General features: G+C 42.1%; 1 protein-coding gene across 6 annotated transcripts in view; it reads right to left on the bottom strand.

The window, feature by feature from the left end:
- Positions 1 to 3586: 3586 nt before the first annotated feature.
- Positions 3587 to 25002, bottom strand: part of LOC139584688 (BRCA2-interacting transcriptional repressor EMSY-like) — a 37571-nt gene continuing 16155 nt past the window's right edge. For all 6 annotated transcript variants that reach the window (XM_071416820.1, XM_071416830.1, XM_071416839.1 and 3 more), the window contains 9 exons: positions 18788 to 18924; positions 15748 to 15924; positions 15014 to 15218; positions 14473 to 14646; positions 7470 to 7628; positions 6816 to 6973; positions 5978 to 6541; positions 4835 to 5269; positions 3587 to 4708 (listed from right to left, as the gene is read on the bottom strand). In XM_071416820.1, the coding sequence (XP_071272921.1) occupies positions 4508 to 4708; positions 4835 to 5269; positions 5978 to 6541; positions 6816 to 6973; positions 7470 to 7628; positions 14473 to 14646; positions 15014 to 15218; positions 15748 to 15924; positions 18788 to 18924 (2210 nt within the window). In that variant the 3' untranslated portion in view covers positions 3587 to 4507. The remainder of the gene's footprint in view (positions 4709 to 4834; positions 5270 to 5977; positions 6542 to 6815; positions 6974 to 7469; positions 7629 to 14472; positions 14647 to 15013; positions 15219 to 15747; positions 15925 to 18787; positions 18925 to 25002) is intronic.

The raw sequence follows: 25002 nt of genomic DNA, 5'->3' as shown, positions 1-25002 counted from the left end.
TAATTGACAGCATGCCAGGGCGGATTGCAGGTCTTGAAAAAGATGGGTCAACACTGCAAATATTGACTCTTCGTATCAACTTCATGTAATTGTCAATAAAAGCCTTTGACACTTATGAAATGCTTGTAATTATACTTCAGTATTCCATAGTAACATCTGACAAAAATATTGAAAGACACTGAAGCAGCAAACTTTGTGGAAATTAATATTTGTGTCATTCTCTAAACTTTTTCCACGACTGTATGTGTGAGTGAAATAAATGCACACTACTGAGCCAAGCCAAACCGAACAAGCCACACTGTATTGGGCTGGCCTGGTTACGCATCCACCAGAGTTGCTGGAATCGTACTGGAAGTGAAATTAAAATATCTGAGCCAGTACAGTACAGTTTGAGGTCAGCACGGTTAGGTAAAATAGTATTTCTATATTGAGGCACACCTTTAGGGTGCCAAGAATGCTTGCTTGCCCCAATGCTGAGGTAGGTAGCAGCGTTGAGTGGTTGTGTTAAAGTTGTGGTCGCACTAGTCGATATGTGGTGGCAAGGTCTTTTAATACACAGAGGTTTGGGAGCCTGAACCACAAGCATGGCAGTGAAATTGCTCTGAGTTCCTCTTTTATGAAGTTATATTCATCAGTTGAGACTGCTGAATATAATTTTGTATTCAATGGAAAAATTGTATTCAATGGAATAAATTGGAACAGGGTTCAGATAGAGTGGATACTAATTGACATTCATCATGACCAAACAAATAGTTCAATCAGCTTTTGCTATGACATGCCACAAGGGGCTTCCCGTGTGACCTCACTTCCTTATCTCTTAAGGACACACTGTGTTAACACTGTTCACACTGCAGGCCTTAATGCTCAAATAAGTTTTGTTTTTCATATCTGTTTTGGAATACTGACTGTCCGAACAGCAAGTTACATGTGACCAAATCGGATGTGTGTGTTCAGACAGCAGTCATTTGCTGACATGGCTACGCTAAATGTCATAGTAATGACAGGTGTGTGCAGTGGTGTAGGCTGATTGGTGGTGGTGCCTGCCAAGCTAAGGTTCCTGCCATGGATGTTTCTCAGTTGCTTTGAATGTTCAAAAGCATAGTGTAATAAACACTTTTAAAGCCTCAAAAAAGGATAAGATGATCCAACTTTCAAAACAAGTCATTTTTGGCTAGCCACAGCAATCAACTAGCTATCTAGGTAGCGGTTTAACTTTAACACATTCACTCATTTGTTTATAAACAATTAACAAGCTAGTTAGCTAACACATGTTCTTGTCAAACTGTCAACAGAGTAGCTAGCAAGCAACAATATGCCAAATATCAGTCTAAAACTCAATTGAGGGCAAATAAATCCTACAAAGATGGCTAGAAATATCAGATTCCATATGCTTTTAGCTCTTCAGACTGCAGCAAAATAACATTCTAATCAGATATGCAAAAAATAGGATTTGAGTTACTTCAAACTGCCAACGTGAACAAGGCTTAATAGTACTATTGTTGTCAGCGAGAGAGTGCAGTTCCCCATTAGCTGTAATGGGTAAACATAGTTGAATAATATGTGCAGCAAACAATACATGATGGCCAGTGTATGCTCATTGATGCGGTAAAGAGACCAATGGAACTCGATTAAAACAATGGAAATTCCATTGAAATGCGTGGGGGAAAGATCCCGAATCTCCTCATTATCCCTCAGCAAAATTGTTTAAATGTGTATTTCACACTATGTTGATGTAAAAATCTGAATATAATGCTTGTATGGATGTAAACCCCAATACATGTTTATGTCATCATCACCAATCAACTGCATTACAGTTAAAAATGACTGATTACGACCACCGATTTGTCTATGCTACCAACTTATACGAATGGGAGTTAGCATTTAGCGGTCACTTCTTCTAAACCTGTAAAGGGACTACTTTTAAATGTTATGCAGCAAAAACAGCCAAATATATCCAAATTGTATTTTAGCAACCACATTGCGGGCCTGTTACAACACATCAATCATGACAGATTTGACAAATATCCACTTTGTAATTAAACCTGGATGAACTGTGCTCTTTCTGTAAGACAGATTCAAAATCACCAGTTTATTTTATTCCTAAATAAAAAGACAATAATGATTATGTCTGTGGTTCCCCATTCTTACAAAACACACGTTTTATTAGTGTCCCCTACCTGGATTTGAACCAGGAACCCTCTGCGCACATCTACAACTGCCTCCCACGAAGCATCGTTACCCATCGCTCCATTAAAGCCGCGGAACAACTACTTCAAGGTCTCAGAGCGAGTGACGTCACCAATTGAAACGCTATTAGCGCGCAACCCACTAACTAGCTAGCCATTTCACATCGGTCACACTCACCCCTCCTTTTCCGCAGCAACCAGTGATCCGGGTCAACAGCATCAATGTAACAGTATAGCTTCCGTCCCTCTCCTCGCCCCTACCTGGGCTCGAACCAGGGACTCTCTGCACACATCGACAACAGCCACCCTCGAAGCATCGTTACCCATCGCTCAACAAAAGCCGCGACCCTTGCAGAGCAAGTGGAACAACTACTTCAAAGGTCTCAGAGCGAGTGAGGTCACTGATTGAAACGCTATTAGCGCGCATCCCGCTAACTCGCTAGCCATTTCACATCGGTTACATGTACTTACATACTTAGTTTTCCAAAGGCTTTGAGGCATGATTAGCATGCTGCTAAGATTCAAGTGAATTTTGAGGTATCATTTTTATTTACAAAACAGGCGCTTGTCGCATGTTCAGCCAGAACCACTTGAACCAGTTTTTGACTACTGATGTCATTTGTTAGCACACAATGCTGAACTCTCCTCAACAAAGTCAATGAGGGGAGAGCTAGTTGTAGGCCTACGTCATCCTGCCTTGGGTATACTCCCTGTGGAATACGCTTCAGTGATATCCGGATATGGAAAGTCCCCAGATTTACATGGGAAGATTTGCAGAAGCCCGGTGAGAGATAGCGCAAAATCACCCTATGAGCCAGTTGTACACTGATGCTCTGTGGGCTAGTACGCACAATGGCAAGCCTCTAACCCCAATTGCTGCTTACAGAGCACTTAGCTCAACTATCTGGTGTAAACACGCACAAAACCTATATAGCTTGCCATTATACAATCCACACTATTATGGCACTATCATAAGGGTGCTGGTTTCCACCGAAACTTCCAAACGTACACATGCCTTAGGCTAGAAACTGTATGGCGTACATCTAGCCTCCACCACTGCCCACAAAGTTCTCAGTTGATGCTTTATTTGTACCCCTATGATATGATGCAGCATCTACTATGGCAAACAGTGACATTTAACATTTTTAATTCAGCCAAAATAAAATGTTTCGCTTAAACATGGGTGATTTCCTCATGTTGAAAGGTTGTTTCATTAATACGGACTGCAGGTCCCCGGGTTATGTACAAAACGAAATTCATCAAGGGAACGCAAAATTGTGTGCAGTAAAGGTAAATGAGAGAACAGAAAAACAGTTCCGTTTTTGTATAAAAGTTTATCGAGTTAAAATTCTAAACGTTACACGAAAAGAGAACACAAAACAGAAACACCACTGAAGGAACATGGGTGAAATGTTTTTATTTTCTTCCAACAATGTTCTTACCAACAGTATCAACTACAAAGTGCTAATTCCTCAAGGCTTACTACAAGCACTTTATCATTTACATTTGTGTTATTTAGCATGCACGTGCCCACTATAAACAATCTGTATGTGTACAATTATGTCATGTATTAAAATGTACCTTGAAAAACAAGAAAAGGCTTTGCAAATCAAAAATGGTGTTCAACAAATACTGCTATGCAAGCACGATGAATCAGCATAATTACAGCAAGGTCAGTCCAATCTCCTCTACTTATTTTGTTGAGTTAAGTAGATGAAGTTCTTAAAATGTGGTCATGTTTCAGGCTAGGCCCTATTTCCAGTTTTCAATATTGCCTTGCTATAAGTGTTAAATAAAATATTAAATAAATGACCAGAAGAGCCACATCAACTTTTTAAGCTCCTGAACACAGCATTGCTTTACTAAAATGCCAATTCAGTGAATACAAAATGTCCACTTTGAAATTATCGAAAACCATTGTCCTTTTTTCCCTGGATGCAATTCCTGTTCAACTTCACCTGTACACAAGGCAGCCGTTCAGCTTAGCTAGGGTTAACTTAGGTCTCCCTTTGACTCTTAAAAAAAATGTATATATTTTTTTCCTTTCCAGGCCTTTAAGTTCTTCACAAAGCCTTATCGGACATCATCCAGGCATATTTATGAAGTTGCTGCCCAATTAAATAAAAAATAAAAAAACAGAAAAGTCCTTCCGCAGTTATCACACATTTGTGTCCACTTGCTGTCTAGTCCTTAGAGTTCCAGCTGCATCAGAAGGTAACCACGATGACACAGTCATGATCATTTCCAAATCTTCCCTGTCACACCAAGATCATCCCCTTCACACCAAAGCCACAACGTCATTCCCGTCACAAGTGATGGTGTCACTGGGACTGGTCTGGGCAGCCCTCCTCCATGGGGCTGACAACGGTGGCCTCGTCGTTGCTGCTGTCCACCTCCTGCTCCATGACGCTCTCCTCGTCCAGCCGCTGGCTGGTGTAGTCTGTGATCTCCAGGAAGCCGCTGGGCTCCATCACCACGTTGGATTGACTGGAGTCTGGCATGATGGAGTACTGAGGGATCACCTGGGGAGTGGAGTAACGCATGTTTAGCTTTTATTGTTGATAGATTTTTAAAGCTGAGATGATGAGTGGTGTTCTATGAAAAGATATGTTACAGAAATGTTTATCATATGGCTCGCAGCAATTTACCTCAATGACGTCCATGTTCTCTTTGCTCTTGGCTGCTAGGCCCTGGATGTGGCTAAACTGGTCATGCAGGGGCTTGGAGTGGGATGAGTGATGAAGGGAGGCCCCTGAGCTGCTTATGACCGGGCCTGAGCCTCCAAGCGCCCCTGAGCCTCCCCCTGCCCCCAAGCCCAGGGCCTTTATGTAGGAGCTGCAGTCACTGGACGAGTCCACCACCATGGGCTCGGCGCTGGGGTCGATCTCCGCCTCCATCATGGAGATCTTAAGGATGTCCGAGACAGAGGGCTTCTCGCCACCGGACGAGCTTGAGCTGCTGGGCTCGGCAGGGACCAGCTTGGCAGTGGCCTCACCGCTGCTGGATACGGGAGGGGACGGGTGGCTGCTGCTACTGCCGAAGGTAATCTTGGTGACGCTGGCGCCCTGGGTGATGATTGGCGCCTTTTTTGGGAGAGAGAGGCAAAAAAAGATGTGGTTGGAACCATAGAAATATAATTACTAAAACAAATATTGACATTCAAGTCAACATTTTGTTATGAGTGGACATGCAGCCATATTGAATGTACCCATGAGTGTTAGTAAAATTGCCATGGTCTGAAAGGGCTTTTCCCATTCTAGTAAGTATATTTCTATGGTTGAAACTAGAGTAGGGCATGGGAAAACTCTATAACCCAGGTGCTCCTTTTGAAAGAAAAACAATGGGAATTTCTTTTCAGGTGGTCATAAGTGGAGGGCTTTGAAGGTTTTGTCAGGCTCCCTGCCCTGCTGTACAAATAACGATGATGTGATTGGAAGGGAATTGAGCATTGAGGCAACGGTGCTCAGAGCTCCGTCTTATCTTTTTTATCTTAAAGGCATATCAAGGGACAGGTGCTGTGAATAAGCACAGGATTAACACGTCTTATTTCTGTATGGAATGGGAACTATGTACATCTGTGTATTGCAAATGCTTTTAAATGCGCAGGACAAAATCCATCTTGAGGGCAAATAAAGTTTAAATGAAGTTCTATTCTAAAGCATTATGGCACAATGCATCTGAGTATTGATGATTCACTGTGTCAACCGGATCTGTCCCGGACAAATAAAATGTCAAAATAAATCAAATAGGCACATGACCCTGGATGTGCATCAAAGAGGGAGGGTACTCACCTGGCTTGTGGCAGGAGTCTTGTCTGCACCCACCGGGTGGTGGGCCTGTAATGGCGGCGGCTGGGACAGCTGTGTGTGGATGGGCCTGTGGTGGGAGGTGGGCGCCTGCTGCAACTTGGGGAGCTGGGGGGTGAGTGAGGGAGGCTTGGTGGGGGTGCCCAGGCTTGCCAGCTGGGGGGATCCCGAGGCAGAGGAGGGCCTCTCCTTCAGGCTCTGCCCTGGAGCGTGAGGCTTGGGCTGGTACTGCTCTTGGAGCTGGGGTGGCTTCTTCGCCACGGTGGCGGTGGAAGGCAGGCTCATCTGGGGCTTGCTGTGTAGCTGTGGGGGTGGGGTTTGGGTGGTGTGGGGTATGTGTCTGCCCTGCTCCAACTGGGGCGCCAGGTGTGACTGGCTTTGGTGGTGGGGGTGTGTGTGGGGCTGGGGGGCGGGGGGCTGGGCTGCAGCGGGTTGGATGGAGCGGTAGAACAGGCCCGTCTGGGGGTCCAGGGTGTCCCCCTCCAGTTCTCCCTCCTCCATCCCAGTTTCCTCCGCCTGCTTACTGTGGATCAGCTGGTCCGCCGAAGCCTGGAATAACAATGTACTATCATTGAGACTAGTGTCACAAGTCAAATAAACTAATGCCTACCAGAACATGTAATACTGGTAGATGGATGCATATTGATACACTGGAACACTTACCCAGTGAACAGTGGGATCATATGACAGAGATAATGAGTATAACACCCACTATCTATAAACTGTATAATTTTGGAAAAAATGTATTTGATAAAAAAAACATAGGTGAAGAAGAATACAAAGACTGACAAGGTCATGTATTCTAGGTAGGCATTTCTCTCACCAGTTGGACAATGCGTGTGACGGTGACTGTAGAGGAGGTAGGGATGGAATTAACCACCACGGGGGTGTGACTGGTGTTTTGCGAGGGTGCCCCCTGCTGCTGGCTAGCGGACATGACCACGTCCCCCAAGCCTCCAGAGGATGGTCCGGCCCTGCTGGCTTTACCGGCACAAAGTTAAGACAGTCATACACATGGAATAAAACTAATCGACATGAACTGCCTCACTTCGAGCCATTCCTTAGTGAGCATGGGGAAGTACCGAACAGCCTGTTGTTTTTCCACTTAGCTCATTTTAGCCGGGTTAGTGCGGAGGCAACAATTGTGTATAAAGTGCATTATTTTACATCCATGGTGTAATACCATTATTAAGTGGTGACTAAGTATGATATACTTCAATGTATTAAACAACACATTATGAAAGGGCAGTGAACATCCATTTAGGGCCGAAACACTTCTGGTTTTCATCCTCTCCTAATAAGGGACTAATTCAGACCTGGGACACCTAGTGAGTGCAATTCACTACTAGGTATAAACAAAAAACAGAAGTGTTTCGGCACTCCAGGACCGGAATTGAACAGCCCTGCTCGATATAGTGCACTACTGTATAGGGATTAGGGTGCCATTTGGGAAATACTGAGTGGTCAGGTCACGTACCGGCAGTGATATATTTAATGGGTGGTTCAGTCTCTACAGTGGACATCTCGGGGGAGCCTAGGGCCTGCTGCTTCTTCTCCTGGGCCATCTGAAGGGGAACAGCCACCTGGCTCAGGTCTATGGTTTGCTGCCTGGGCTTGGCCTCGCCTTTCTCCTTCACTGTGTGGGCAACAGAGATTGATAGTGACAATTATCTCATAACCTACTACTCATTTATATTGGAGGGAAGTGGGGCGACAAAGTACTGTCGCTTATATGTGAATTAGAGTTCGGAGCAGTCTGAAAAGTCAGTTGTCGGGAGCTGGGACTTTCGTCCCAAGTTCAAGTTTAATTGTCACATGCACAAGTACAGTGAAATGCTTAAATTGCATACTCTATCCAACAGTGCAGTAATCAATATCAAAATAGTATAACTAACACACACACACCCCCCATTCGGAAAGTATTCAGACCCCTTGACTTTTTCAAAAAAATGTAACGTTACAGCCTTATTCTAAAATGTATTAATTGTCCCTCCCCCCCTCAATCTACACACAATACCCCACAATGACAAAGCAAAAACATTTTAGCAAAAATAAATATCACATTTACATACGTATTCAGACCCTTTACTCAGTACTTTGTTGAAGCACCTTTGGTAGCAATTACAGCCTCAAGTCTTCTTGGGTATGACGCTACAAGCTTTGCATACCTGTAATTGGGGAGTTGCTCCAATTCTTCTCTGCAGATCATCTCAAGCTCTGTCAGGTTGGATGGGGAGCGTCACTACACAGCTATGTTCAGGTCTCTCCAGAGATGTCTGATCGGGTTCAAGTCCGGGCTCTGGCTGGGCCACTCAAGGACATACAGAGACTTGTCCTGAAGCCACTCCTGCATTGTCTTGGCTGTGTGCTTAGGGACGTTGTCCTGTTAGAAGGTGAACCTTCGCCTCAGTCTGAGGTCCTGGAGCAGGTTTTCATTAAGGATATCTCGGGACTTTGCTTCTTTCATCTTTCCCTTGATCCTGACTAGTCTCTCAGTCCCTGTCGCTGAAAAACATCCCCACAGCATGCTGCTGCCATCACGGTTCACTGTAGGGATGGTGCCAGGTTTCCGCCAGATGTGATAGTTGGTATTTAGGACAAAGAGTTCAATCTTGGTTTCATCAGACCAGAGAATTGTTCTCCCTTTGGCTGGACGGCCTGCTCTAGGAAGAGTCATGACGGTTCCATACTTCTTCCATCTAAGAATGATGGAGGCCACTGTGTTCTCTGGGACCTTCAATGCTGCAGAAATGTTTTGGTACCCTTCCCCAGATCTGTGCTTCGACACAATCCTGTCACAGAGCTCTACGGACAATTCCTTTGACATCGTGGCTTGGTTTCTGGTATGACATGCACTGTCAACTATGGGACCTAAAATAGACAGGTGTGTGTCTTTCCAAATCATGTCAATTTTTTTTTTATTTACCACAGGTGAACTCCAATCAAGTTGTAGAAACATCAAGGATGATCAATGGAAACATGATGCACCTGAGATCAATTTCGAGTCTCATGGCAAAGGGTCTAAATACCGACAGTTGAAGTCGGAAGTTTACATTCACTTAGGTTGGAGTCATTAAAACTCGTTTTTCAACCACTCCACACATTTCTTGTTAACAAACTATAGTTTTGGCAAGTCGGTTAGGACATCTACTTTGTGCATGACAAGTGATTTTTCCAACAATTGTTTACAGACAGATTATTTCACTTATAACTCACTGTATCACAATTCCAGTGGGTCAGAAGTTTACATACACTAAATTGACTGTGCCTTTAAACAGCTTGGAAAATTCCCCAAAATTATGTCATGGCGCTTCTTTAGACGCTTCTGATAGGCTAATTGACATCATTTGAGTCAATTGGAGGTGTACCTGTGGATGTATTTCAAGGCCTACCTTCAAACTCCGTGCCTCTTTGCTTGACATCATGGGAAAATCAAAAGAAAAGCGTGTGCGAGCAATGAGGCCTGCAAACCTGACTCAGTTACACCAGCTCTGTCAGGAGGAATAGGCCAAAATTCCCCCAACTTATTGTGGGAAGCTTGTGGAAGGCTACCCAAAATGTTTGAACCAAGTTAAAGTATTTCTTGATTTTTCCCAAATGTTTTTGTGTTACAACCCGAATTTAAAATGGATTGAATTTAGATTTTTTTGTCACTGGCCTACACGCATTATTTTCACAAATTTTTACAAATTAATAAAAAATGAAATGCTGAAATGTCTTGAGTCGAGGTATTCAATCCCTTTGTTATGGCAAGGATAAATAAGTTCAGGAGTAAAAAATGTGCTTAACAGGTAACAATAATAGTTTGTAACATGACTGGTTTAATGACTACAGTACAGTCGTGGCCAAACGTTTTGAGAATGATACAAATATTAATTTTCACAAAGTCTGCTGCCTCAGTTTGTATGATGGCAATTTGCATATACTCCAGAATGTTATGAAGAGTGATCAGATGAATTGCAAAGTCCCTCTGCCATGCAAATGAACTGAATCCCCCAAAAACATTTCCATTGCATTTCAGCCCTGCCACAAAAGCACCAGCTGACATCATGTCAGTGATTCTCTCGTTAACACAGGTGTGAGTGTTGCGGAGGACAAGGCTGGAGATCACCCTGTCATGCTGATTGAGTTTGAATAACTGACTGGAAGCTTTCCACCAGACACTGGGAGATTAATTCCCCTTTCAGCAGGACAATAACCTAAAACACAAGGCCAAATCTACATTGGAGGTGCTTACCAAGAAAACAGTAAATACTCCTTAGCAGCCAAGTTACAGTTTTGACTTAAATTTTCTTGAAAATCTATGGCAAGAAATTAAAATGGCTGTCTAGTAATGATCAACAACCAATTTGACAGAGCTTGAATTTTGAAAATAATAAAATGGGCAAATGTTGCACAATCCAGGTGTGGAAAGCTACCCGTTTTTTTATTTTTATTTTTTACATGTTTACCAATGATTCTGTATCTCTCCCTTTGTAAGGATTCCTGAGGCAGGTGCCTTAGGAGAGCAGTTATTGAGACTGTACTACACAGTATAAAGGTACCCGGATCCGGCTGTTAAGGGAGCTCCCAAATTAAGTAAGGCCTGGCCACCTGTTATGAATATTTGTTAGTGGTGTTAATACACTAGATGATTAGATGCACTATTGTAAAGTGGTTGTTCCACTGGATATCATAAGGTGAATGCACCAATTTGTAAGTCGCTCTGGATAAGAGCGTCTGCTAAATGACTTAAATGTAATGTAAATGTAATACCGTTTGATTAATTGTGGGGTCTTTTTATTTGCTGTTAGTGGGTTAAAAGGGCACAGGAATTACATTTTTGTAGGTATCTATTGTCCGAGTTTTGGTTGCACACGTGTAAATTCTCTTGATAAGAAATGTCCTAAAAACTCAATGTAAACCTGGTACACGAAATGTTTGAAATGTCTTTAAATAATGAGTCTGAAGTACAGCGAAAGAAAAGGGAAAAAAACTCACTTAATGGGGTTGAATGACCTCTGACTTCTGTTCTAACTTCCTGGTGTGGCCTGATCACCCTCACTAGAAAAGCTAGAGACATTGGGTGACATTTAAATGTAATATGTAAACACTGAAAATTAGGAAGAAGTTTATAATTTATCAATAGTCCTATGTGTGATTCAGACCACGAGAAGGAGAGAGAGTGCTGCCCCTGAATGAGGGAACCCTGTCTCTAGTCTATTTTACTTTGAATAGCGGGTAGTTAGAACGCAAGAATGCTTATTTTTGCGAGACTGACCTTGAAAAAGGTCATGTCTCGTTTTGTTTTCAATTTTCTCAATACAAAAAACATATGGCTGAGACGCAAAGAAAATTCAAGGAGAGGGGGTACAAAAATGGTCAGATTAATACTGCCATTGAGAAAATTCTAAACAAAACGAGACTGACCTTGAAAAAGGTCATGTCTCGCAAAAATAAGCATTCTTGCGTTCTAACTACTCGCTATTCAAAGTGCTCTGAACAAATTAAGGGAATCGTTCAAACATTGGCACGTTCTAAGATCTGATGATAATATCAGTAATGTGTTTTCGGACCTTCCCTTGGTCGTATTCTCGCGGGGCAGAAACCTCAGAGATCAATTGGTAAACTCTGATATACCACCCCAAGATATCACTGCACAACGTGTATTTGCACCCCTACTGGATGGAAACTACAAGTGTAATGGCTGTGCTCAATGCAATGACACTTATAAATGTAGATTCTTCAAACACCCCCAAACAGGGAAACAGATCCCAATAAAAGGTGTTATCACGTGCTCCACTAAGACAGTTATCTTATAACTTGTCCTTGTGGTAAAAATTGTGGGTAAAACAAAGCGCAAATTAAAAGTACGTATCTCGGAGCATCATTAGGTGCAAAAACTCGACACACAGTTGCAGCTCACTTTTTGGAAGAAAACCACTCGATTTTGTCTCTACGTTATATTGGCATCGAAAATGTCACCCTCCCTAGGAGAGGGGGTGGACCGACAATTTATTCTTAAAACGAGAGGCTGCCTTGGATCTTTAATTGAAAGACCGTTGCTCCCTTCAGTCTCAACGTAGACTTTGATCTGAAGCCATTCTTGTGATTTTGCTATTGTAAATGTTTGTAGACTTATGTAGCCAAATTGTATCTATGATCGTACGCTATCCATTTATGTTTTTTGCATGCTATTTTAATATATGAGAATTAACAAATGATATCAGGCCACACGCGGCCATGATTACAGACACCTGTGTGTCTTTTGACACTATATAAATGAGTCATCCCGCAGTGTTTGTCATTATACCCTGATGAAGACAGCTTGTCTGTCGAAACGTTGGACATAAATATTTTTGCATCTGAGCTTCTAGTGTGCGGCTCTCCTTTATTTTTGTAAGCGTTCCACTCTGCTAGCCAGCACCTCTCCTAAATAGGTGTTAGTTTCGTTCGCCTCTAGAAGTATTCATTTGTCATACAGTGAATAATTTGTCTGGATTTCCTGAATCAGAAATACCCTAAACTAAACCGTTGTTCTGGTCTGTCCGCTCTCGAGGTTATGGTATCTAGATGCATGGAAGGGATCATTTGACCAAGAACAGTGTGAGCCTCACCTCCTCTAACTGGCTGAAGTAATGGCAACAATTACAGCATGACCAGTTTGGCGGTGGGTCAGTCATGGTGTGGGGTGGCATTTCTTTGGGAGGCCGCACAGCCCTCCATGTGCTCGCCAGAGGTAGCCTGACTGCCATTAGGTACCGAGATGAGATCCTCAGACCCCTTGTGAGACCATATCCTGGTGCGGTTGGCCCTGGGTTCCTCCTAATGCAAGACAATGCTAGACCGCATGTGGCTGGAGTGTGTCAGCAGTTCCTGTAAGAGGAAGGCATTGATGCTATGGACTGGCCCGCCCGTTCCCCAGACCTGAATCCAATTGAGCACGTGGGACCTGAATCCAATTGAGCACATGTGGGACGCCACGTTGCACCACAGACTGTCCCAGGAGTTGGCGGATGCTTTAGTCCAGGCCTGGGAGGAGATGCCTCAGGAGACCATCCGCCACCTCACCAGGAGCATGCCCAGGCGTTGTAGGGAGGTCATACAGGCACGTGGAGGCCACACACACTACTGAGCCTCATTTTGACTTGTTTTAAGGACATTACATCAAAGTTGGATCAGCCTGTAGTGTGGTTTTCCACTTTAATTTTGAGTGTGACTCCAAATCCAGACCTCCATGGGTTGATACATTTGATTTCCATTGATAATTTGTGTGTGATTTTGTTGTCAGCACATTCAACTATGTAAAGAAAAAAGTATTTAATAAGAATATTTCATTCATTCAGATGTAGGATGTGTTATTATAGTGTTCCCTTTATTTTTTTGAGCAGTGTATATATAAATAAAGGAAGATAAGGTTAGGCCTATCCCCAGTAAGATAGAGATATGCCAGCAGCATGCTATGACACCGACATGCATTTTCAATCAGAATATTTTGTATAAAAATAAGTATTATATTGTTTGATTATAGGAGTAACTCTGGTAGGCCTGAAACATTCTTCGTCACCTCAAGTTCGACTGTGGTAGTCAATTGGAGTGCTGGTGCGCACTGCCTTCAAATCACAGGTTTGCAGTAGCTAAAGCTTAATAGCCATACCAAACCTTTACAAATGTTTCTGAACTTTATTAGGGTAATATCAAAAGTAAGTCAATCCATTGTTTATAACAAATATAGGAGCAGGCTATAATATTGCGCAAACACAGCATGACAGATGGAACTTAATTTGGCCAAAGAAAATGTCTCAACAGAATGAAATATTTTAAACCTTCAAAAGTTCTGAACAGGATACAGTATATGGCAGCAATTACCAAAATTAGGCAAGTGCCTACCCAACAAATGACTGAAATAGGCTGATGTTATTTATTTTACAACAAACCCTTATAACCCATCTTAAACTAAATACGGAGCACACAATTAAAAATACAGATCTAATTTAATTTAGCCAATGAAAATGTCTCAACAAACAATTCTCAGACTGGATATTTTGCACTGCTTTGGTAAGACTCTTAGCTCTGTCTAAATTGTTATTTTACTTTGTGTTAATTATAACATATTTATTGAAATAGGCTATAGCAAATAGGAATATAAGCAATTTACTCAGAATGTCAACCATACACTCCCCTGCTGTGCGCTACCTGATCCAATTCTGATCGGAGTAATTGTTTGATAGTGATTTTGGGGTGATTCTTTTTTCATCTATATTCTGGATCTCCTTCAATTATTTGTTTTACTTGCCCCGGACAAGAGGACAAGTCATAATTTCGATCCCTGTAGAGTCTATGCTTAATGACACATGAGAGAGAGATGAGAGAGAGAGAAGAGTTAGAGAGAAAAGAGTTAGTGGCAGGGCCAATTCCAATTCAATAAATTCAGTTTCTGAATTGAAATGGAATTGACCCCAACCCTGGTGATAGTTGCCATGATGACGACGGTCAGTCACCTGTGGTCTGCTGCAGTTCCAGCAGGGCCTTGATGGTCGAGGTGGCCGACTGGGACACGTCACCCGTAGACACGTCCTGGTAGATGATGGCTGGGCTGGACTCCACCGACACCTCGTGCTGCTCAGCCCAATCCTGACCCCTGGAGGAGATGATGTGCACTACGGACTGGGAGTCTGATGATCGAAGATGACAACCATTACAATTCATGTTTTATATCAAATTGGGTTCATTCCTTTTAGATTCCAGTCGATTTAGGCATGGCATTCAAGTAGAAGGAAATAACTGAAACAATTATATTATGTGAGTGGACCTTTTACCATTTGAAACTTGAGAAAGTGAAGGGAAATGTTGAACTTAGCTGAATACTAGTGAGAATAGATACAGTTTCATACTACGGCTGAAGTAGTAACGGCTGTGTGAGACCACAATGCAAGAGCTATACACAGCAGTTTTAACTTGACCATGACTTATGTTCCCGTAATTAGCCTGCAGACTATATTACGGATTTCTTGCTCTGTGATGTGGAGTGACGCAACGTACCGTGACCGCTTCCGTGGGAGCCCTCGACAGGCGGGGACCTGTCCTCAGCGATGGCACCCGACTCATCCTTGAGTGCCCTCTCCTGTGCGTAAGCAGGACCCGCATCGGCCACCCGGGACACCTGCTGCAGGGTCTCGCTCACCAGCTGCCTGGTCTGCTCGCTCACAACCGCTGTTTGGAAGATGGGCTTGGGCTTGATCAGCACCTGGAGAGGCATAAAGGTTAATAAATATTACACATGTTGAATAGTCTCAGTGAATGGCACCAGGGAATTTTTTTTTATTTGACTTTTTCCATAATGTAAAGAAGAGATCATTGTCAAGAGACCATTGTCAAGTGTCCTGGCTGGTGTTCCTTTTTTACACCATACAGTTAATTAATGTGCCTATATAAAGTAGTCGGGACTTAATATCTTAAAGCTACAGCATTGATTTGTTGAATTATAGCTCCACTGACTTGATGTATTGGTAATTCAAGACAAGAGATTTAAATATATTAAATATATCCAAGACAAAGGAGCTTTGAGTGCAAACTCCACACTTGTTGACACTACTTGTTGGGTGGCTGAAACTCTACGGGGTGAAGTTTCCCCTGGGTACAAACAGATATAAGATCAGTTTCCCCTCCCCCAGTCCTAACCATTAGTCGGGGGAAAGACAAAACAGACCCAAGACCCAGCGTCAAGGGGCAACTTCCCCCTACACCGGCTGAGACGTCACTGGACTGGTACTGACCTGGGTCTTGCCCTGCTGGCCGTACACTATCTTGGTGGGGATGATCTTGGTGGTGGTGGTGGGCTGCACCCCGGAACCCATGCCTTTGGGCTGTGTCACAATCATCTTGGTGATGGGTCTGGAGGCTGTGATGATGGCTGGCTTGGACCCCGGAACACCCTGTAGGGTCTTCTCCCCCTAAGGCACAGAAGAATTCATATTAGGATTAGGGCTGTCAAACGATTAAAATAATGAATCGAGATTCAATTCTGCTCAAATTCGGTGCTAAATAAAGATTATTCCATTTAAAAAAAAGTTATAGGCATGTAAGGGACTGAAACACAAAACATTCTGTGTCAGAATGTTTTTAATGGCATAGTCACCATAAACAACTTAAGCAATACAAAAGTCCTGTAACTTACTAATGCGCCCAGTAGGCCTATTAATGCTCCCTCAAATTCACACACACACACACACACACACACTAAAGCTTCAGCCATTCCAAATGATTGTTCTCCAAATTACTTATTGGAGGGTTGGCTCTAAGAAGAAAACCTGTCTCTATGGACACAAGAGCAAAAACCTGTCCAAGAAAGTCATGAATTCCACAGAACATAAACCTGTGACTATACATTTCAGACGTCCTCCTATTTATTTTGACTAAGCCAGTGACAAAGACAAAACAAGCCTGTTGACATGATGATAACGCTGCTCTCTTCTTTTTTGTACGATTTGTCCAGAGAGTGAAAACAACAAGACAGGGAAGGCACTTCAGGTCCTTAAATCTTGGGTCGAGTGCTGTGGCGATCTTCATCCATGTGAGGTTGGTGTTTTCCTTGCGTTTCTCCAGGTCTGTTGTGAATGTCAGCATGAATCTTACCACTTAGGCAGGGTCATCATCAGAGCTCTCCATCACCCGAAGGAGATGGCACAAAGCAGGCACAAAGCAGGCAACAACACAGAGCAGGAAATGTAGTTCAGTCAAGTGCCTGAAATGGAAGATCATTCAAAATCACTTCAGTCAATTGTGAGACTAATACAGACACACCGCTCTCTCTCTCGCACACACAATTTACACACTAGCTCTCTCTCTCACACATACACACACAAAATATTATTATAACACTAACACTGAGATAAAGATAACCGGCAGGGCTCCAGTAGCGGCTCCAGCTTCTGCAGTTTGTCCAGTTCAGCTGTGGTTGGCATGGTGATGTTCGTTTTTCTGTTCGGCCAGAGCATCTCTCAGTGGTTGTTGGTTTCTGTGGACACGCTTTACCATTTGCAAAGTGGAATTCCATCTTGTTGTGACATCTTGTGCAAGTGACGACTCCTTTTGCCCATTTGCAACTTGCTGTTGTCCTAGTTCTGCAACGTTTGGTGGGTTGTGTTTGAAATGCCCAAAAAATAATTCAGCATTTGGCTAGGGCATTGTCGATCCCGTTGTTCTGTAGGGACACTGATGGGCCTTCGGAGACTGTGCATGGATGCAGGGCAGGTGTTCAAAAGGAAGATGTCTCGCAGCTGCAATTATGTTCCATGCACTGTGTGTGCAAAGTGTGGTAACTTTGTTTTCAATGTTCCCACTGATTTGCTACATCCATGAAATACTTGGCGTACGTTTCAGCATTGTGCCTCTTCTGTTTTCATTATGGCCAGAGGGTGTGAATGCAGTGCCCAGTTTTCACCGATGTGGTGCGCAGTAACCCCAAGGTAGTTGTGGTTACTCACCAAAGTAGGTGGCAGGTAGCCTAGTGGTTAGAGCGTTGGACTTGTAACCGAAAGGCTGCAAGATCGAATCCCCAAGCTGACAAGGTAAAAATCTGTTGTTTTGCCCCTGAACAAGGCACTGTTCCTAGGCCGCCATTGAAAATAAGAATTTGTTCTTAACTGACTTGCCTAGTTAAATAAAGGTAAAATAAATTTAAAAAGTCCATTGGTCTCAAGTGAGAACAACAGCCGCTGCATGTTTCAACTCCTTTCATAGCCCTCTCACTTTCATACAGCTCGTGAATTCTTGTGGCTCGAGGGTAACTCATATGTTGAGTCATTCGATGAGATCCGAATGATATCCCTCAAGCCTTCGTCATCCACAATGTGGACTGGCCTGCAAGCTGTAGCTCTCCACTTGGCTATTGCTTATGTGCTGCTCGTCGACTTGTCCACAGGCCTCCTGCGTGCATACTCTTCTAGCTTAGCCTGCCAAAGATGTCCTACGTTGCTACTAGTCACGTTACTTGTATTTCTGGCGTCTGTTTCGGTTGTAAATTATAACGAAGACTCGATGTACTTCGGTGCTGAAACAAATTCAGCCTTGCAGTAGACACAAATTAATTTGGTTTTTATCCAGAGAGCCATCTGGGAGCGTTTTAAAATAGAATTTGCCATTTAAAAGCCCCTTACTAGCATTATCCATCATTCAGTCATACACGTAGCTAGCTAGTAAACTAGTTGTCAAACTAGCGCATCGGCTGCCGGGGCTTGAATTTGAAATAAGGATGGTTCAGGGGGTCAAACTAAGAAAAATGCGCTAATGGCGTCAACAAAATGAACGACATTAAAATTGTAACGCATTAAAGCTAGCATTAACATTGACAGCCATAATTAGCATACGTACCAAATGGCACCCGTTTCCCGATATAGTGGACTACTTTTGACCAGAGCCATTATGGGCCTTGGTCAAAAGTAGTGCACTATAACAGGAATAGGGTGACATTTCTGACGCTACCATAGTCATTTGCCTTTCTTGCACCAACACTTTCACTGGTCTTTTCTTAATAGCACTGACTTACTATGACTGTGATATGTGGTTGTCTTAATCTAAGTTGCTATTAATAATAGTGTCTGCTAAATGACTAAAATTAAAAACCTTCACGTATAATATGAAGCTTAAAGCAATAGACTGATCAGACGGAAAGGCTAAACTAGAACTACCTGTAAACCTAAAATAAGTTGTCGGGTAAATACATTTGAAAGATTCTGAAATAAATCATTACAATGTAGATAAACTGTAACATCACAAAATGGCTTCATTAATAATAAAAAAATATGTTGAACTGACCCCTGCGTTCAATAATGTGGTGACCACATTCTTGCCAGGCAGACCCTGGATGGTCGTTCCTTTGCCAGTAGTCTTCTGCACCACGATAACATTGGGCTTGGACGTCATGGGAATGGTGGTGATCTTAGTTGTTGTACCTGCAATGGAGGGGCAAAGAAGATCTAAAAGGTTTGCCAAAACAACCTTTTAAGTCACTATACTTTGAACATTTAGTTGCAGAATTGTCCGTCAGAATTGGTAACACTTAGGGTTGCAAAACACCCGATAATTTATCAATATTATCAGAATTTAAATTCGTTTTTGGTAACTAACAGATAATATTGGTAATCTATGTAAATGTTGGTAAATTACTTAACTTTTTAAAATATCCATTAATATATTTTTCTATATCTCTGTCCATGAGTTTCTTCCAACTATTGACTTATTTCACTAGTTACACCAGTTAGGGCCCAAATGATTTACAACAAAGATATTATGTACTAAAATAACACACACAGAAATCTTTGTATTAAACAACAATGGTAATGGGTTATACATAAGATAATGTTTCACAGCTTTGTGATTTAATTTTTCATATAAAAAAAATATTTTACATGTTATGACCATTAACCAAAATCCTTGAACGCTTCCAAAATTCTGTAAACAATACTGGTTATATTTCTTCTCTTTGCAACTCTAGTAACACTACTAAGGTAATTGCCAATCTTTTAAAAAGTTATTTTCCTTTAAAACAATAAGGAAATATTCAAAATGTAGATGGTCTACATCTCGCATCCCGCGAAGAAAGATATATATTTTTAAATGAATGCTACTGCTGCTCTCGTTTTTCGAGAGTAATCTCTGTAGCTTGTTGCGGTTGTCGTCCAATCACAAGTCATCACAACCGGCACTAGGCAACAGTCAGAGCTAGAGCCTCAGTGTGGCAAGTTATTAGGAGATATCTAGGCTAATCAATGGAAGATGAAAATAAAATGACAGAACTAAAAGTTAAAATGGGAAGGACAGGCTACCACACAAAGACGCAACAGGTAGGCTGCTACTTAAAGGGGAATATTGGCACCTTTCGAAAATGTGTCCATGTTCCTAAACCCCTCTGACTCATTGTTTGACTGTCTATTAAAGTGCACACCCCTCTCACTCAGGGAGAGCGAGCTAGAGCTACGTCACAGGGTTATACTGCGCCCCACTATCTGCAGCGCTAGATAGAATTTTGTGGAATAACGCAAAAAACATTATGTCACAGCGAAAATACTAAACTTGTGAAGTCCAATCGATTGTGAGATATGGCATATACATTTTGTGATAAATTTGGGTTGTGGGTTCTGAGAACTCTGCCAAGCAAGGAAGAAAGGAGGCAACCTAATCCCACCTCCCACTTTTACCTTGCAACCCCATTGGACATCATTTCACCTGCCAATAAACATTGTCCATCTTGTCTCTGACTGTAGGCTACATCCCTCGTTGCATGGTGTGATCAGATCATTACGGCAAAATATGTCTTATAAGATATAAGCCACCTGCATTTGTTGATTAGGCTACTGTGCAGTCTACAATACATACTGTAGTAAACATGTGCCTAATTCCTTACATAAGGGAGAGCATGCCATGTCTGTACTGCAGAATGTGGGAGACCGGGGTTCAAATCCCAGACGGGGAGGAAGGAGTAGGCTGTCCTTGTAAATAAGAATTTGTTCTTAACTAATTCCATATGTGTTATTTCATAGTTGTGATGTCTTCACTATTATTCTACAAAGTAGAAAATAGTCAAAATAAAGAAAAATCCTGTAATGAGTAGATGTGTCCAAACTTTTGACTGGTAATTGCTTAATTAATTTGATTAATATTATGTTTTTTCTATTCCAAGAAAAACGAAAATCCCTCTGGGTTTCAATTAGGATGGAACGGAAAATATGGCACTGCACAACGTGACGGTCGGCAGCACAGTACTGGGCTATTTAGCTAAAGAATCCCTGCGGGGCACACGGGAGACCAGTGCCTCCCAACGGGGAGGAAGGAGTAAGCTGTCCTTGTAACTAAGACTTCATTATTAACTGACTTGCCTACTAATTACTTAAAAATCATACAATGTGATTTTCTGAATTTTTGTTTTAGATTCTGTCTCTCACAGTTGAAGTGTACCTATGATAAAAATGACAGACCTCTACATGCTTTGTAAGTAGGAAAACCTGCCAAATCGGCAGTGTATCAAATACTTGTTCTCCCCACTGTTTATATACATACATACATACATACATACATACATACATACATACATACATACATACATACATACATATGTGACTCGTTTCAGGAAACTAGGCGTATGTCGCACGTCACTACTTCACAGGAGAGGCATTTGAACATACACATAATAAAATTTTAAAAAGAAGCATTTTGGGGCAGAACTGTGTTCTGGAACAAGTGAACTTTCATGTGCATTAATAACAAACGTGTATTCCATCAGTAAAATAAATAACGGGCTTAAATTACGAGACAGGAACCTTCCCGCTAGGAATGGCTGGCTGAGATAATGGATGGGCTGGACATGAGATGAGTTTGGATTGGTCTGCCATGTAGCATGCTTCTATCTATAATGTGAGCTGCTCAGTATCTGTTGATATTCCTTTCTACCACACCGTTTTTGAAAGATATAACGTTAGCCATCGGGAACTACAAAAGTTCAACTACTTTTCTCAACAACACTGATGCCCTGAATTTTTAGCAGGCGCTAATCGACAGATCAGTTAGAAAAAGTGACGGGCTACTTTCTGCACACGCCACAGTCAGTGTGAACCGGAGAGACTTGACAACACTGGTCAAACAAGCTACAAACAAAACTGAGTTAAAATGGTTTAAGTCTGCCGTGAAGCATTCATCCATGTATACGGGTAAGAGCCTAGCTATATTTTCAGATATTATACGTTTCTAATTTGATCAGAAAGTTGTTTTCATTACAAGTTAAAGCTTACTGCATAAGACCAAATCGAGGCGGTGGGTCACAAACTCAGCAAAAAAAAGAAACGTCCTCTCACTGTCAACTGGAGGTGGAGGGTCCGTCATGGTCTGGGGCGGTGTGTCACAGCATCATCGGACTGAGCTTGTTGTCATTGCAGGCAATCTCAACGCTGTGCGTTACAGGGAAGACATCCTCCTCCCTCATGTTGTACCCTTCCTGCAGGCTCATCCTGACATGACCCTCCAGCATGACAATGACAGCCATACTGCTCGTTCTGTGCGTGATTTCCTGCAAGACAGGAATGTCAGTGTTCTGCCATGGCCAGCGAAGAGCCCGGATCTCAATCACATTGAGCACGTCTTGGAGCTGTTGGATCGGAGGGTGAGAGCTAGGGCCATTCCCCCCAGAAATGTCCGGGAACTTGCAGGTGCCTTGGTGGAAGAGTGGGGTAACATCTCACAGCAAGAACTGGCAAATCTGGTGCAGTCCATTAAGAGGAGAAGCACTGCAGTACGTAACGCAGCTGGTGGCCACACCAGACTGGTACTTTTGATTTTGACCCCCCCTTTGTTCAGAGACACATTATTCAATTTCTGTTAGTCACATGTCTGTGGAACTTGTTCAGTTTATGTCTCAGTTGTTGAATCTTGTTGTGTTAAATATTTGTATGAACACATGTCAAGTTTGCTGAAATAAACGCAGTTTACAGTGAGAGAACGTTTCTTTTTTTGCTGAGTTGATATGCACTGAGCTTGTATGATAATTTAAGCACACCGTTTGATTCAATAATTGACACAAAAATGACTAGAGGGAGTCCAACCAGCAATTGATTTGATTATGCCAGGCTGGGCTCAGACTTGCTGCTCTGTGTACATTTAAAAAAAGAATTTCTTAAAAAAAAAAAGAGACAGTCACTTGCTATGTGACTTGCACCCGTTCTCTCTCGCCTCCCTGGTGCAGCGAACACCACAGAACATCCGTGTTTATCACGCTGTAGGTGTTGCTGAAGCTGCAACATAATTAGAGCCATTTCTGACTGAAAAGTTCTGTTGCCGAAATCCCTCATTTGTTTAGGAAAAACATTCCCTATTCCTTTAACCCTTTCTTTACGTGACTCATGTATGCATCGCATGCACGTGACCAAAGACGTATTCGCATGGGACTAATATTACTAAAGAACGTTGGTTATGTAATTATTACTCCAGAATGTTCGTTATTCCAGAGGACAATTCTGACAGGATCAAGTTTTTTTTAACAAACTGACCCCTGTAATTCAAATTGTTTTGTTTTTTCAATAAATTGCCAGTTATGACAGAAGAGTGAAGTTATGACGTGAAGATTTACATTTTAGTAATTTAGCAGACGCGAGTACATACATTTTCATACCTTTTCCCCAGTACTGATCCCCCGTGGTAATTAAACCCACAACCCTGGCGTTGCAAGCGCCATACTCTACCAACTGAGCCACACGGGATACAGTATTTAAACATGTCCAGGTGATAGGGTCACACTGATAACTCCAGCATGGTTCCCAAGTTTCTAAACCATCTTTGGTATAGTGACGCCATAATATTTGAATTGATATCATAATCATTAGGATATTTTAGCAATCCACAGTATGTACTAAAATGCCCCCCAGCCTTCAGATGTGAGCTAAACAGTGCAATTGCACTTGAGGTGCATTATAAGGCTATGGATGAGAAAGTTAAACGTAACATTTCCAAATGTTTATGTCAGTTGTATGCTGCTTTACGATCTATTAACAGAAAGGGTTGCATGAAATATTTTACACTAATAAATTTGGCAATATTCAACTCATTCGCACAACACAAACAAAAGCATTCACTGTGTTGATTGGCCTACATGTAGCCTATTCATATACAGCTTATGCGCAGCACTAAGTTAAATTTATCAAATCAGTTATTATTTTCCTCCGCAAACCACGAGCAACACCGGTCAAACTCAGACATTTCTCTTAAAACACAGGGATGTCGATTCGCACTGGACTATTATTATCAGAGGACATTGGAGTTCGCTAAAAAAAAGTAGGTTATTTTGGCTGGAATTGTTACTCAGCTGCCATGTAGAAATTACTGACATGGCAGATTCGGCACAGGACTAATATTACAGATGTGGTGTTTTGTGCTCGTGCACATAATTACATTACCCCAGTAAAATGAATCCAGTCTGAAGAGGGCACAATATGTCCTGACCTATAGCATCATATCACATCAATAAATTGGTTATAACAAACTCTGAACACCGTAACACGTGACAGCAAAATGGATGCAGAGGACGTGACAAAAACTAAAAAATGGGGAATGTTTACTGGTTAATCAAGAGGTGAGGGGAAAGTAAGATGTGGAATAAATTTGCCAAGTTGTGGAAAATACTGGAGATAAAGAAAAAGATGATAAGGAGCAAGCACTGCGTGCATATTATGTGTGCCAAACAGGTGCTGCGTAGATTATTAGTTTTTCTGACCGTTTGGAACAATGCAAACACTAAATAAATCAATAAATAATACCAGAGGGGCTGTTTTAATGACAAAAAGTGTAAAGCCTTTATTAAAGCATTGAAAAGATTAAACACAGCCGAATTTCTGAAACGTTATACTTGAAATGTCATTGCGTGAGGCTTGGTGCTCACAGAATCAGTAGGCTATTAAACAAACACTCAAACAGGCAACAGAAGCAGCAACTCACTGCCTTCCTGAAGACAAACAATGTATACAAAATGCTTCAGTCTGGTTTTAGACCCAATCATAGCACTGAGGCTGCACTCGCGAAGGTGGTAAATTACATTTTAATGGCGTCAGACCAAGGCTCTGCATCTGTCCTCACGCTCCTAGACCTTAGAGCTGCTTTGACACCATCGATCATGACATTCTTTTGGAGAGATTGGAAACCCAATTTAGTCTACACGGACAAGTTCTGGCCTGGTTTAGATCTTATCTGTCGAAAATATATCAGTTTGTCTCTGTGGTATGCTTGTCCTCTGACAAATCAACTGTAAATTCCGGTGTTCCTCAAGGTTCCGTTTTAGGACCACTATTGTTTTCACTATATATATATATGATGTAATTCGGAAACATAATGTTAACTTTCACTGCTATGCGGACAACACACAGCTGTACATTTCGATGAAACATGAAGCCCCAAAATTGTCCTCTCTGGAAGCCTGTGTTTCAGACATAAGGAAGTGGATGGTGGAAAATGTTTTACTTTTATATGCAAGTTCTAGGTCCCAAGAAACAAAG

This window comes from Salvelinus alpinus, chromosome 1 (assembly GCF_045679555.1).
Source record: "Salvelinus alpinus chromosome 1, SLU_Salpinus.1, whole genome shotgun sequence".
In the NCBI taxonomy this organism is placed as follows: domain Eukaryota; kingdom Metazoa; phylum Chordata; class Actinopteri; order Salmoniformes; family Salmonidae; genus Salvelinus; species Salvelinus alpinus.
This window is presented reverse-complemented; position numbering and strand designations above follow the sequence as displayed.